This window comes from Lynx rufus, unplaced genomic scaffold, assembly GCF_022079265.1.
Source record: "Lynx rufus isolate CCGP_SWC_20201006 ecotype Redwood Valley unplaced genomic scaffold, mLynRuf1.p SCAF_7, whole genome shotgun sequence".
In the NCBI taxonomy this organism is placed as follows: domain Eukaryota; kingdom Metazoa; phylum Chordata; class Mammalia; order Carnivora; family Felidae; genus Lynx; species Lynx rufus.
In genome coordinates, this window is record NW_025814889.1 from 76,612,195 (window position 1) to 76,627,103 (window position 14,909).

General features: G+C 50.3%; 1 protein-coding gene across 3 annotated transcripts in view; it reads right to left on the bottom strand.

Moving 5' to 3' along the window:
• Positions 1 to 14,909, bottom strand: part of NCKAP5L (NCK associated protein 5 like) — a 32,171-nt gene that overhangs the window by 10,558 nt on the left and 6,704 nt on the right. Inside the window, exons 2-5 of one of the 3 annotated variants that reach the window (XM_047066699.1) lie at positions 3,077 to 3,136; positions 1,871 to 1,999; positions 653 to 721; positions 490 to 528 (exon numbers count right to left, since the gene is read on the bottom strand). In XM_047066699.1, the coding sequence (XP_046922655.1) occupies positions 490 to 528; positions 653 to 721; positions 1,871 to 1,993 (231 nt within the window). In that variant the 5' untranslated portion in view covers positions 1,994 to 1,999; positions 3,077 to 3,136. Of the gene's footprint in view, positions 1 to 489; positions 529 to 652; positions 722 to 1,870; positions 2,949 to 3,076; positions 3,137 to 14,909 lie in introns of those variants that run through there. The other 2 variants (XM_047066697.1, XM_047066696.1) reach the window with 2 other exon arrangements.

Here is a 14,909-nt window from a genome sequence, read left to right on the forward strand (position 1 = left end):
TCCCATCCCTGGAGCCAACCCCCTGCCTCTTAGAAACCACACATCAAAGAAAGGCCCATATAAGGCAGAGGAAGACCTGGGGGTCAGAGTGGCTCATAAGTCAAGAAGTTCCCACAGTACTTGAGTAAATATTTAGGTGACACCTTGTGCTCACAATATTAACACTGCTGTCAGGGCCATCACAATCTGGAGAAAACAGCTCGGGCCAGGATAAGGGAAAGAGTCAAGCCCAAATCAAAGTTACCATAGCTCAGAGACCTGGCCTTACCTAGCCCTCCTCTGCCTCCAGGTAGAACAGTATGGACCTGTCTGAGGTGGGGAGAGGGGGCTTTGTTGGAGGGTCAATAGGCCATTTCCACCAAGCTCCCTCCTCTAGCCCCTATCTGAGTAGGCTCAGGGGTCCCCAGGAAGGACTTCCCCTGCTGGACCCAGGGTCTCTCCCCAGGGCGTCTGGGCTTAGGGGTAAGAATGTCTCCCATGGCTGCTTACCTTTTGGTTTAGCAGCGCCTGTACCACGTGGTTGGCAACCTGGGGACAGAAAGCCCAATGCAGAGCCATCAGCCCATGAACCTCTGCCTGGAGCATTGACAACCCGTGCTCCCCCCGCCTCCCAATATCCCCCAGCATCAGTCCCAATGGAGACAGGACAGACCTCATCTAGACAGCGCTCATAGGTCTCCCGCTGGTTTTCATTGGCCTGGGCAAGCGCCGAGTTCTCTGCCTATGGGAGGAAGAGGGCAAAAAAGGGCTATGGGATCATTTGTCTGCCAGGGAAAATTCCTTTTGGAGGAAAGAGAGACATGGAGACTACTAGCTACACCCTTGCCCCAGTTCTTGGCTCTGACTGGATTCTACCATGGGGAGGCCTACAGAGACAGACCATAGGCATCAGAAAGGCAGAGCTAAGATGGCTGGGTTTCTGTAAACCCCAACCTCAGTCAGTGAGGTTGGAGGGGCCAGGGAGATACAGTGGCCAGGAGGACTTAAGCTGGGAGGTGTCAAAAGTAATACTTGGGGCGCCTGGGTGGCTCAGTTGGTTGAGCGTCTGACTCTTGATTTTGGCTCAGGTCATGATCTCATGGTTCACGGAGTTTGAGCCCCACGTTGGGTTTTGCACTTATAGCATGGAGCCTGCTTGGAATTCTCCCTCTCCCTCTCTCTCTGCCTCTCTCCTGCTTGCGTGCTCTTTCTCTCTCTGAAAATAAATGAACTTAAAAAAAAAAAAAAAGGCAATCCTTATTTCCCTGGGGAGAGGGCAGAGGAGGCTGGAGAGAGGAGGGCAGGTTCTTAAGAATATGGCAAAGAGGGGTGCCTGGGGTGGCTCAGTCAGTTGAGCGTCTGACTTCAGTTTGTGAGCTGGAGTCCTGCCTCAGGCTCGCTGCTGTCAGCGAGAAGCCCATTTCCCATCTTCTGTTCCCCTCTCTCTCTGTCCCTCCTCTGTTCACGCTCTCTCTCTCAAAAATAAATAAACATTAAAAAAAAAAAAAAAGAAAAAAGAATTGGCAAAAAGCCTAGTTTAGGGATCCGTGTCCTTGTCGTTCAACTCCTGAGCCCTAGGTCATCTAAATCCTTCTTCCTGTGGGCTCTGTGACCATGCCTTTCCGAGATCAGCACGGGCATAAAAGTGGGGAAGAAAGGGGTAAAGACGAGAGACGTGTGGGGGTTGGGATAGGCCCACCCCTGTGCATGCCTCCTGTTCCAAGCTGGCCCCAGGTTGGAGAGTTCAGAGCAAAGAAAGGGCTTCTCAGAGGAGCTCTGCTCCAGCCTGGCGAGGCAGGCTGAGAGGAAGGGCCACCACATCCACAAAGCCCACCCAAGCTCCCCAGGGTCCTGGCCAGCACCGCCGCCCCCATGCCGCCCGGTGCCCCACCTCCAGCTCCCGCAGCCGGTGCAGGAGCTCCTGGCAGGTGCCCGTCTCTGTGCCGCCGTCACCACCCTCTCCCGGCCTTGGCTTTCCAGGACTCGTGGCTGGCTGCTCCATGGCCTCCGACATCGGGCCCTGGGAACAAGTGAAGGAAGCCCTGGCGGCTCCTCCAGGGCACAGGGAGGAGGTGAGTGGAGGAGGAGGACAAAGACAAAACTTGTCAGTATTCTTGGAGTTTAGTGCAACTGATGTGCCACGGATACTGTAACAACTCAGGGTCTGATGGACGCACAGACACACTCTTCCCATTTTAAGAACAGGGACCACTGTTTTATAACCCCTGCAACTGCACTCAGCTCAGCCTACCACAGGTCACACAGATGTTGGCCAACTGCCAAGAGACCGGGATTCTCGGCTGAGATGGGCCTCGAACTGTATCTTCCTGGGCACGGTGGTGGGAGGTGGCCTGCAAGCCTCACAAGCTCCCTGCTCCCCGCGAGGCCCCACTGCGCATGCCCTTCCCTCTGCAGGGTCTCCTGACCCCTCCCTGCTTTCCACTTGGCCAGCTCCTTTCTACTCATACTTCAGGGCCCCCACTCCAAGGCCGGGCCGGGCACCCTTCCTACACAGTTCTGTAACTGCCTCCCCGAGACTGTCAACCCCGTGAGGGCAGGGGCTCTACATTCACTTTACTGCCCAGGCCCCCACTTGTTGGTGTGAAAGCTGGCATGTAAGAGACAGAATGATGACTACACAGATGAGTTTGTCACTGCCTGAACACAATACAGCCAGGGTTCTGTCCCGTGTCGTGTTATGTGCCTCACCCACTCCCAGCTACTGCCATGGTTACTGGCTTTAGCTGATGAGTCTTCATCTGCCCTTTGAGTTTCAATTTCTCTGCTAGAGGAAAGTACTCATTTCTTTCTTTTGCACCCATATTGTAGAAATTTCCAGTAGATGGGAAACCCTTCCTAAAAGTGTGGGGGCCCCCAGTCCACCACTGACTACTGGCCTCTTTGACCCCCCTGCAGAGCTGAGTTTAGCACTTTCAGCCCAAGGAAGAGAGGAAGGAGTCCTCTAACAGCTCACCAACCCCACATCTGATTGGTTGCCCCCCCATCCTCGGCTGTAGGGCACTGGGGATGCCTCTCCCGCCCCCCATCTTCCTCCTCCAGTCCCCCCAGCAGCATGCACAGGTTCAAAGCCCCTCACCTGTCTCTGCCTCCTCACCCAGGCTGGCACACACTCTAGAAGCCAAAGTAGTCACCTCGGCTGTTGAGAAAGAGGGAGACGATGTTAGCCATGCAAGCCACAAGCATTTATTTGGCTCCTGCTGTGTACCAGGCACTGGGCCATAGGGGTGAACAAGCCAGAGAGAGCTCTGCCTTTATGAAGCTTCCATTCCACTAGGAGAGGCACATAATATACAGATAAACCAATGAACGCACATCGGGTCCCAACAAGGCACTGACAGGTGACACCGAAGCAGAGACCTCAGTGGAGTCCAGAGGAAACCCTGGAATGGGAAGAGCATTCCAGACACAGAAAAGAGTCAGCGCGAAGGTCCCCGGCTTTCAGCCAGAAATCACTCAGATGAGAAATAGGAGTGAACAGCAACACATGACGCTTTGGGGCCCTTCCACAACACACATCGTCTTCTTTAATCCCCACAGCCACAAAAGGAATTGAATGTTACTGTCAACACCTGTATTCAAGCTAAGGAAACCAAAGGGCAGGAGTTACGCTCACATACACCGCGTGTACCCTGTGTGCTGAGCAGTGTGTTGGCACTTTCTCATGCACTCCTACATCTGATTCTCCTAACAACTTTACGGGGAGCGGGGGTACCGGCCTGGGTTGAGGAAGCAGTTACTGGAGGCAAAGGATGCTTCCCAAGACATACACGCCGGTTCACAACGCACACTGGACAGGCCTCCTTTTCCTCCTTCCCATGAGGCCTCTCTGTACACACACAAGTTGTACCGTAAGCTCCTTGTATTCTGTAAGCTCCATACAGTCCCAGGGCTCCTGGAGTTTTGCACGTGGACGGATCCGGGTTAAAATCCTGACTCTACAAACTCTGTTTCCTCACCTATAAAATGGGCGTAAGAATACTTAGCCCACGTGGTTGTTGGAGGATGAAATGAGATCATGTATAAAGAGTATCTTGCATGAACTCGGTAAATGGAGGATTTTCATGATCACATCCTGACAGAGACACGATGCAAAGTCCTGCCTCATAGCCTGCTGCTACTGTCTGTTCACCTGTAAGGGACTCTGAGTCCCAGGCTCCTCCCTGTGGGGTCGGGGCAGTAGGGGCATCCACAGATCTGAGAGTGCAGCCCCAGCCTGGCTGCACTCAGGGCCCTCTTCCTCCCCAACCCCTCCCCACCCTAGAGGGAGAAAGGGGCAACTGCAAAAGGAGAGAACCATTTCTTTGCAAGTAAGAGACAGTGTGTGCCCGTGTTTATGTGACACTGGGAAAGGGGGCTTCTGGAAACTGCAGGAAAAGGAAAAACTTGTAACACTTATTTTTAAACATTCCACAACAATCTAAAGTCCTTTGTTATTTTAACATCATAAAAAATGTATCAAGTAGAACTTCATTCGCCTCATGACATTATCGTGTTTGATATTTTTAGAAATGGACAGGCTTGGAAAAAAATGAAAAAAATTCAGGAAATATCCTCCCCTTCCCACATACATAAATAGGGGTTAAAACCAAAAAAGGCCTCAGGTTACCTCCGCCATTCGAGTTCCACCCTTCCCCCAGCACGGCTCCGATCCTTTGAGTCAGAGGCTCCCACTGTCTCCACGGTTTCCTTGCCTTCCCTCAATCCCCTCACCATTTCTTCCCTGCAGACGCTCCCCGGGAATAGTGGGGTTGGGGTTGCAGAAGGAGTGCTGGGGGATGGGAGAGACAAAGTTGGGAGGGCGAAGGAAAGGAGTGGGGTGAACAGGTCAGTGTCCAGGGGCCAGAAAGGGAGAGAGTTAAAGCTGAGAAGAGCTGGAGTCTTTGTGCTCCCAACACAACAGCAAAAACCAAACTCAGGGTGAAAACGGTTTAGGAGAATCTCTCTTCCTAAAACAACAAAAGTAAAAACACATCCGTGAGGCCCAGATCGTGGGGACTGGCAGTGGATTATGTATGTGGTTTTATGTGTGTTGAGGAGGGTGGGGACCCAAACACACCACAGAGCTGACCGCTGCCACTCTCTCAAGCTGAGCCTCTGTGGATCCCAGGGCAGGGAGGCCTGAGTCCCACTGTGACCTCGAGGAGACCCTCCAAGTGATGAGCCACCCAAAAGCAACAGCTCTGTCACGCGCGTCTGTCTCTGGATCCCCAGCTGGGCTTAGGAGAGGCTCCGGAAATGAAGGCAGACCGTGACTCAACCTCGCTTTGGGGAGAAGTTTTCTGCCCTCAGTCGAGGTGGTCTGGCCAACTCAGGCCCAGAGGCCTTCTCTTCATCTGCAGGGCCACAAGCAGAGGGCAGGAAGCTGTCAGCTCGGATCGCTATCGAGTCACAGGGAAGAGGTCGACACTTAAACTTGGCGCCAGGAGCAGAGCGTGCTGTGAGCAGGACCCCAGTTTAAGTTCAAGATTCCTATGGTGAAAAGAAAACTTCCTGCAGCCTCACTCTCCTCTAGGGAATCGAGAGAGTACCATCTCCAGCTCCCAATCTGAGCCTAATTAGGAATCTGGCCCTTCAGAGTCTGGGTTTTCAGCCTCAATCTCATGGGAAGAAAACCAACCCAGACTGGCTCCCCAGTAGCTCCCACTGCTGGGTGTCAGTGGGGGCCCCTCTCCCAGGGGCTGCACCCCCACCCCCTCCCCATCCTCCCTCAGGCCCCACAACTCCTACTCACAGCTTCTGTGCTCAGCTCTACCCCCCGGCCTGGAAAACCCCCAATCTGGGTGCTTCAGGGTGGCCCTGGTTTCAAACATTCCTCTGGTGGTCCCACGACACGCCTGGATGTTGGATGTTGGGTCTGGAACACATGAGGCCGGCCATGCTGGGTAGAGATGGAGCTGCAGGAGGTGGGAGCTCCAACTCGAACTGGAGGCTTCTCCCGCCAGAACTGCCAACGGGTGGCCCCGCCCCCCACAAAGGCCTGATTCAGAGGGAGGTGACCTCAGTGCCGCTGAGGGGAGGGAGGAAGGGGAAGGGAGGAAGACCAGAGCTGGGGCAGTAAGCAGCAGCCAGGGACAGGGAGGGGGAGCAGCTGCTCAAGGGGGTCTGGGTAACCTGGGGACACAGCTGGTTCAGCCCAATCACTGAGCAAATCTGGGTGACACGATCTCTTTGGCCTAGTCACAGGGCCCAGAAGAGAGCTGACTGTCCCGGCCTTTCAATCAGACAGATCAAAGGAGTAAGGATTGCAGTGCCCACCCTCTCCCCAGCCGGGGCACAGACCCCTCCCTGCCCTCCAAGGCCAGGCCTGGGAGGAAGAGACTAGAGAGGTGGCAGCAAGCCTGACTTCCATGCTCCCTCACCCTGGCCCTCAGCCAAGGGCTTTGGGCCCCAGTGAGCCCCTCACTCACCAGCTGTTCCCCCCAGAGTCCTTTAGGGAGAGAAGCCAGGGACCAGGGGGTGGGGGAGAGGGGGCAGCTGTGGGAAGGCAGAGATGGAGAAGCTCACTTTAATAACAGAATCATCCGTAACAACAACCGTTTCCCCCCTGCTCCCCCCCATCCCCCAGCTGCTTTCTGGAATCCCCGTCACACCCAAGAGTCCACTTGTAAACAGCAACTTCTGCACCCACAGCAAACACTCCTTTCCAGACAGTATCAGCCCTGGGTCGTGGAGGGATAGAGGGACTGAGGCCCCAGGGCATTCCTGGCCTGAAAGCAGCCACCTTAATCCCTGCCTAAAGCATCTTTCAGCCCTAAGAATTCCAACTGGTCTCCTCCCCCCTCATGGAAAGAGGACAGACAAGAATTTCCTTCCCTCCTCCCGACAACTGGCCCCAAGACACAATAGTCCTACTGAGAGGCTTGTGTCCATGGGGAAGGGGCCCCCAGCATCTCCTTCCAACTTCCTCTTCACAAGAGGACTTTGGATGCAACAGCTTCCATCCCATGGTGTGGGTTCTTTCTTCCTTCCTTTCTTTCTTTCTTAAGTTCATTTATTTATTTTGAGAGAGAGAGAAAGCACGAGCAGAGGAGGGGCAGAGAGAGGAGACAGCAAGAATCCCAAGCAGGCTCCGCCCTGCCAGCGCAGATTCTGACACAGGGCTCAAACTCATGACCCTAAAGATCATGACCTGAGCTGAAGTCAGACGCTTAACCAACCGAGCCACCCAGGCGCCCGTGGGTTCTTTCTAACCTCAGTCCTCTGCCCTCCAGGCAGGCCGGAGGAAGGGCAGTTGAGCCCCAAAGTCTTAGACTTCAACACCCCTTACCTCTCTTCTCCTAGTTCCTTCATGCTCCCTGCCCACAGCATAACCCAACAACAACAAAAAGCAGCTGCTGGGGGTAGGCAGAGGAAAGGGGCTCAGACACAGACACAAAGTGTTTATTTATAGGGCCACATGGCCAGGGGCTCTGTGGCCCAGAAGCCTAGTCCCCACTCCCGAAAGCCCAGCTGGACCCATCTTAGCCAAAAGGCAGAAGATTTAGAGTCTAGTCCCAGCACTGCAATTTACTTGCTGTGTGACTTTAGGCAAATCACTTTAGCCTCTCACAAGTTCCTTTACGCCAAGTGGAAGCTGTTCTAGAACCATGTTCTCAAAATGCGGTCCAGGGGCCCTGACGTTCTTCCAAGGAATCCACGGAATCAAAACTATTTTCATAATACTACTAAGACACTATTCTACATCACTCTCATGTAGATATTATACTAATGTACATTAATGTAGATACTACACTAACTCTCATTCTCTGAGTATACAGTGGCATTTTCCAGAGACTATGTGTTATGTGATATCACAACAGACTGAATACGGAAGCAGATATGAGAATCCAGCTGCCTTTTATTGTCAGACGTGACAGATATGCCAGAATGAAGAACAATGCCATTCTTTTCACTATTTTTTTGCTTTGGAAAATATACAGTTACTTAAAATATGTCAACATGTAATGGGTTTATTATTATTATTTTAACTTAATTAGATGTTGAAAACTCTCAGTTCTAATTTATGTGACAGTAAATATCAATAGGTATAACCTATATAAACCAAGGCTCTTTGGGGGTCCTCACATTTTTAGAGGTTGGAGGGGTCCTCAGGTCAAAACAGCCTGAGAGTCACTTTTCTTTTTTGTTTTTAATTTTTTTTTTAATGTTTATTTTTGAGAGAGACAGAGCACGAGCAGGGGAGGGGGAGAGAGAGAGGGAGACACAGAATCCGAAGCAAGTTTCAGGCTCTGAGCTGTCAGCACAGAGCCCGACGCGGGGCTCAAACTCACAAACCGTGAGATCATGACTTGAGCCGAAGACGGATGCTTAACCGACTGAGCCACCCAGGTGCCCCAAGAATCACTTTTCTGGAAGTGTTTTCCGATAGAACTTTCTGTGATGATGAAATGTTTACTCTGTACTGTCCAATATGGTAGCCACTGGCTGTATGTAGCTATTGGGCACCCGACATGTAGCTAGTTCAATTGAGTAACTGCATTTTACATTTGAATTACCACATGCAGCTACTTTACGGGATGGTTGAGTTCTAGAAGATCGCCAGGATTCCCTGACTTGAGCCTTCTGGGCCAATGCTTTCTTTCCACACAGAGTCTAGAGGATGGGGTAGGCCAGGACTTGACCCTCACTCCTGTCCCCAGGCTTTTGCTTACGTTATTTCTCATTCTCTCCTCACCAAAGGAAAGCCGTCCCAGCCAGATCACCGCCAGTCCTGCCTGGCACTCCTACCCCAGTTCCCTGTTAGATCTGCAGTATATAGGGCTTCACGCCTACTCCACTCCCTCAGTCGCCTGCCCTATCACCTGCCCTGGTTTCCCCAGAGAGTCAAAATCAGCAGAGGGAAAACCCCTCAGATCTCTTCCCACCTCCTCATCTCCTCCCGTTGACAGCAGAGGGGATGTCATCTTCCCAGGGAAGGTCAGGCCTTCCTGCCCCGGGCCCATCCCCATTTAGGTCTTGAGTATTTACCTCCTGAAGAGACCTTTCCTGCCCGCCTTTAAAACTTCTCAGGCTGTCTTTCATTTGAAAAACAATCTTTCCCCTGACATTTCTACAGACGCTGCCCTCTTCTGCCTTCCACAACCAAACTTCTCAAAACAAAAACAAAAACAAAAACAAAACTCTCCTCACGTCTTACTCCTTCCTCAGCCTGATCCAATGTCAGCAGTAACTGCCACACTGCTAAATCCATACAATATTTTCCCATCCCCGTTGCCTTCTCAGGCACAAGTGCCTCTAGTGGCCACTTCCTCATAGACTTTTTTTTTTTTAAGGTTAAAAAAAATGTTTATTTTGAGAGAGAGACAGAGAGAGAGAGTATGTGCAAGTGGGGGAGGGGCAGAGGGAGAGAGAGAATCCCAAGCAGGCTCCATGCTGTCAGCACAGAGACTAACCCAGGGCTTGATCTCATGAACTGGGAGATCATGACCTGAGCCGATATCAGGAGTTGGATGCTTAACTGACCAAGCCACCCAGGCACCCTTTTTTCAAACAAAAAAATTTTTTAATGTTTATTTCTGAGACAGAGCACGAGTGGGGGAGGGGCAGAGAGCGAGGGAGACACAGAATCCGAAGCAGGCTCCAGGCTCTGAGCTGTCAGCACAGAGCCCGACGCAGGGCTCGAACTCACAGACCGCGAGATCGTGACCTGAGCCGAAGTCAGAAGCTCAACCGACTGAGCCACCCAGGCGCCCCACCAGGTGCCCCTTTTTAAGTTGTGAGACATAGTTCACATCCCCTATGACTCACCTATTTAAAGTGTGCAATTAATGGGTCGTAGTGTAATCACAGATATATGCAACTGTGACAACTTCAGAATGTTTTCATTACCCTTTAATTAGCATCCCCTCACCCTCAACCCTAGGCAACCAGTAATCTATTTTCTGTCTCTATAGATCACCCTATTCTGGACATTTCATATGAATGGAATCGTAGTAGAGGTCGTCTTTGTGAACGGCTTCTTTCACTTAGCACGTTTTCAAGGTTCATCCATGTCGAAGCACATATCGGTACTACACTCCTTTTTCATGGCCAAATAATATTCCATTGTATGGCTACGCTATCAGTTGTTCATCCATTCATCTGCTGATGGACGTTTGGGCTGTTTCCACTTTTTGGCTGTCCCGAATAATGCTGCTATGAGCATCTATGTGCAAGTTTTCATGTGGATTTATGTTTTCATTTCCCTTGGGTATATACCTAGGAGTGGACCTGCTAGATCCTATGGTAACTTTAGGTTTACCTTTTGGAGGAACTACCAAGCTGTTTTCCAAACTGAATGCACCATTTTACAGTCCGGCCAACAGTGTACAAGCGTTTCTCCGTTGCTCCATGTCCTCACCGCTTGTTATTGTCTGATTTCCTGGTTTTAGTCACCCTAGCAAATGTGATACGATATCTCATTCTGGTTTTGATTTTTAGTTCCCCAGTTAGTGATGTTGAGCATCTTTTCATGTGCTTATTGGCCATCTGTGTATCTTCCCTGGAAGAATGTCCATTCAGATCCTTGTTCGTTCTTAATTAGATTATATGGGGTTTTTAAATTTATTATTATTATCATTTTAAATGTTTATTTATTTTGAGAGACAGAAAGAGAGCTGGGGAGGGGCAGAGAGAGAGAGAACCCCAAGCAGGCTCTGCACTGTCAGTGCAGAGCCTGATGCAGGGCTCGAATTTATGTACCCGTGAGATGGTGACCTGAGCCAAAATCAAGAGTTGGACACTTAACCGACTGAGCCACCCAGGTGCCCCAATTATGTTTTTTTTTTTAATTGAGTTGTATTCAAAATATATATAAAAAATCCTCACAAGTCTCTTATATATTATTTGCAAGTATTTTCTCCCATTCTATAGCTTGTCTTTGATGGTGACCACTTTCTCCTGGATGACTTTTCCCTTTTTTACGATGCTCCTCCCTGCCCTTGCCCCAGCCATCTTGCACTTCTACTTCTGTGTGTATTTTAAAACTTAGCATGGTTTTGTAGGGTTGTGTACACACACACACACTTAAAAAAAAAATAGACATAGCACCATGTTCTTTTCACTGTTCTATACCTTTCTTTAGAAAAACAATTAAAAAAACAAACAAACACCCAAACCACAGACTTTATTTGGCTTTTACCAGTTTTTCCACTGATGTTTTCTAATCCAACATCTAATCTAGGATCCCACACTGTATTTAATCACCAAATCTCCTTATTCTCCTATGATTCATGATAGTTCCTCAGTCTTTGTCTTTCATGACCTTGGCATTTTGGAAGGGAAGGGAATGGATCAGGTCAGTATTTTAGAGAACGTTCCCTTACTGGGGTTTGTTTGATGTTTTCTCCAGTTAGACTGAGGTTCTCAATTTTTAGAAGGAATACCATAGAGGGTGCCCTTCTCAGTGCATTGTATCAGGGGTATAATGTTGCGACGCCTTATGACTGGTGAGGTTAACCTTTACCACCTGGTTAGATGGTATCTGCTAGTGGGTTTATCCACTGTAAAGTTACTATTTTTCCTTTTGTAATTAGTAACCAGTTTGGGGGGCAATACTTATTGACCATGCAAACACCCTGTTTCTTCTTAAATTCTCACCCACTAATTTTAGGATTCATCAGTGGATCTTGCTCGCAGCAATTACTGTAGCATTCTAATAATAATTTTTGATTGCCTTCATTCCTTACACATTTATTAATGAGAAGTTTTCTATAAGGAAAAGCCGTCCCTTCACTGCCACTGATTTACCTAATTACATATTTATATTAGCACAAACTCATGGATATTTTATTCTTTGGATTATAATCCAATAGTATCATCATTGACTTCATTGCTTAAATTCCAGCCTTGATCATGGAGAACTCTTTCAGGCTGGCTCCTGTATCCTTTCAACATGCCCCCATATAAAGAAAATGTATTTACTTAAAAAAAAAAATTTTTTTTTAACATTTATTCATTTTTGAGAGAAAGAAAGAGAGAGCGTGAGTGAGGGAAGGGCAGAAAGAGAGGGAGACAGACAGAATCCGAAGCAGGCTCCAGGCTCTGAGCTGTCAGCATAGAGCCCGATGTGGAGCTCGAACACATGAACCGTGGGATCATGGCCTGAGCTGAAGTCGGACACTCAACTGACTGAGCCATCCAGGCGCCCCGAAAATGTATTCACTTTTTAACATCTGCTTACTTTCTGGCACCATAAAATGTTCCAGACTTATCTTATATTTTCCCTACCACAATCACTTTTCCAAGAAGCTCCACCAGAGCAATCATCTTTCTAAAACTGTAAGTCTAATTGTGTCCCTCCTGCCTCAAATCTTCCCATGACCTCTGAGTGCCTCGGGGACAGACCAAAGCCCTCAGCACAGTCCTGGAAGCCCTGCCCTGGCCCCAGAGCAATTCTCCTGAAAAGCTGTCCTGAACTGATGCTGCCCACATTGATCTGTCTTCTTGACGTGCCTCCTGCAGGACCAACTGTACTGTGTCCTGTTCTCTAGTCCTCCCCTATGAGGAAGACAGGACTTCCCGGGCTGTCAGAAGGGGAGCTCCCCGAGGAGGAGCCCTGCCTACATAATTGTACCCCCACTTGCTGCCAGTGCACTGCTTCTGTCCACGAGGCCCTGAACCTGGTGATCTCCTTTCATTCCAGACAGAATAAGACCAGAAAGAAGAGATGGTGGGCTCATCAGGGTCTCTTCAAGACCCCCAACTGCACCCCCCCCAAATGGCTCTGAGGGCCCATATGACAAACCATGCTGAGAGGTGAGGAAGGGATGGTTTCTTTCAGATTTGTCCCTATCCTAGCCCTCAACCCACTCCCAGGCCTCAGTGGTTCCCTCTGGCAAATGGGACTAATCTATTTATTTTGAGGATATTTCCAAACAGATCACTCAGTGGGAGTCACAACGCTGGGTACTGGGGGGCCACTCAGAGGCGGATCAGTTCTTCTCACCTCTTGGGGCTTGCAGTCTGTTGGGGGACATAAGACATGTAGGTGATAGCTGTACTGTGAAGGAAGTCCCATGAGAGAGTTTTTTTTTTGAGAACTTTAAAAACCAGGAGAGAAATATTGAGCTGCAGTTGAAACAGTTTTTTCAGAACTCAAGGCATCAAGTGAAGTGGGACTTTATAGACCCATAGGGTTTAGGGACACGGGAACGGCAAGGGGGTCATTCTAGGCAAAAGGCAGGCATAAACAGAAGGCAGAAATCTGTGGGTGTGTACGGAAACAGAATGACTCAGTGCAGCTGGACTGAAGGGCATTTGAAGGTGAGTGTTTCCTGGTCCCCTGGCCCATGCCAGTTACTAACTCCTCTCCTATCTCCTGACCCAACAGCAGAGTCAGCATATTTTCAACACCCTGGGTGTAACCAGAGACACGTGCTGGGTCCCACAGGAAGAGCTGAGGCAGAGAGGCTCCTGGAGGCAGCAGTAGAGGCGACTGCTGAGTTGACTACTGGTACATCAGCGATCCGCTCTCAGGTCCAAGAGGAAAAGGGCCTGGGAGGCTGCATAGCCTGATGGCTCTCAGGCTGCACCTGCAGGCCCTACCCTCCCAGCCCCCAGGGAGCCTCTTTCTTGGCCTCTTTCTTCAAAGGGAACAGGCTTTGGCCAGCCAAAGCCTTCCACGTCCAGGCGGCTTCAGTGTTGACTTCGTGGTTGCCATTTGGCCAGAGCGCGGAGGTGACCTCCTAAGCTACCAGCTCTGGCAAGAAGAAAGCAGCCTTCCCTGGGAACAAAAGTAGCTCTGGCACACTCACAAACCCTCACTCTCTGCTCTTATTTGTGCCCACAAATGGGAGTGAGACTTCCTGGATTCCGGTTCTGGTTCAGCCACACCAAATGACCCTGGGTGAAGCCTAGAACCCTTCTGGGACTCAGTTTTTCCTATCTGTAAAATGGGATGAATTCTCTGACTTCTCTCCTCCTGCAGGACATAGAAGGATGAGATCATGTCTGGAAAGGGATTGCAGCTGAGAAGACAGGTCCCCTCATGTGGGGTAAGGGGGTTGAAGGTGAAGAGCTTGGCAGAGCTTTTAGGAGAAGCCCTTGGCTTTGATTCTGCCTTCCTCCCACAGGGCCCACAGGCTTCTCAGGAAAGCAGGGGGTGGGGGGCAGGGAGTGGGGAGAGGAAGGGACAGCAAAGCCAAGAGCTTTAGCCTTCTTCCAGTCCCAGGGACAGGAAGTGAGGTGCCGTCTAGAGAGGAAGTGAGAAGCAAACACCCCCCAACTTCCCCTCAGCCTGCAGTGGAAAGGAAGGTTCCAGCTTCAGCAGCCTGCAGGCCCAGAGCTGGGGATAGAAGGCGGTGGGGTGGGGGTGGGGAGGAGGCCTTATCCATACCATCTGACAGAGAAAGGGGTTTCTTGTTTTGGACATAATAAAAGTCAAGGTGCCCAGGACATCCCGCAGACTGGGAAAGAGGTCAAGCTGAAAAACCCAGCCTTCCAGGTCACGTGGCACCACATCGCAGTCCTGGGCCCAGACCCTTGCTCCCAGCTTCATACTGTGCCATACCATGTGCCCCGCCCCCCTCGGCAACACATGCACACTCCCACACACACCAAGGTGGACCAGGTCCTCTGACTACTGGTTCTTCCAATATATGCCCTTTCCTTAGCACAACACTAGCACATAGTAACTGCTGGACAGAGCTTGAGAATTCCTCAGAGGCTGGTTTTGGCCTAAACCTTGGCATCTGAATGAAGTTTAGTATACGAAGCTGAACAAACCCTGCTTATGGCCTGGGGCCAACTGGGGGGCCCTGGGTGGGTGGTAAAGATTGGAAACCAGAGACCTGACAGAGATGGAAGGAAAAAATCCATGCACACCCAGATATTGCCAACAGGTACCAGATGAAGACGATATATGCTATCTGCTATCATTTGGGTAAGGGAAGAAACCTAAGAATACGCATTACATTCGTTTTGTGTATTCT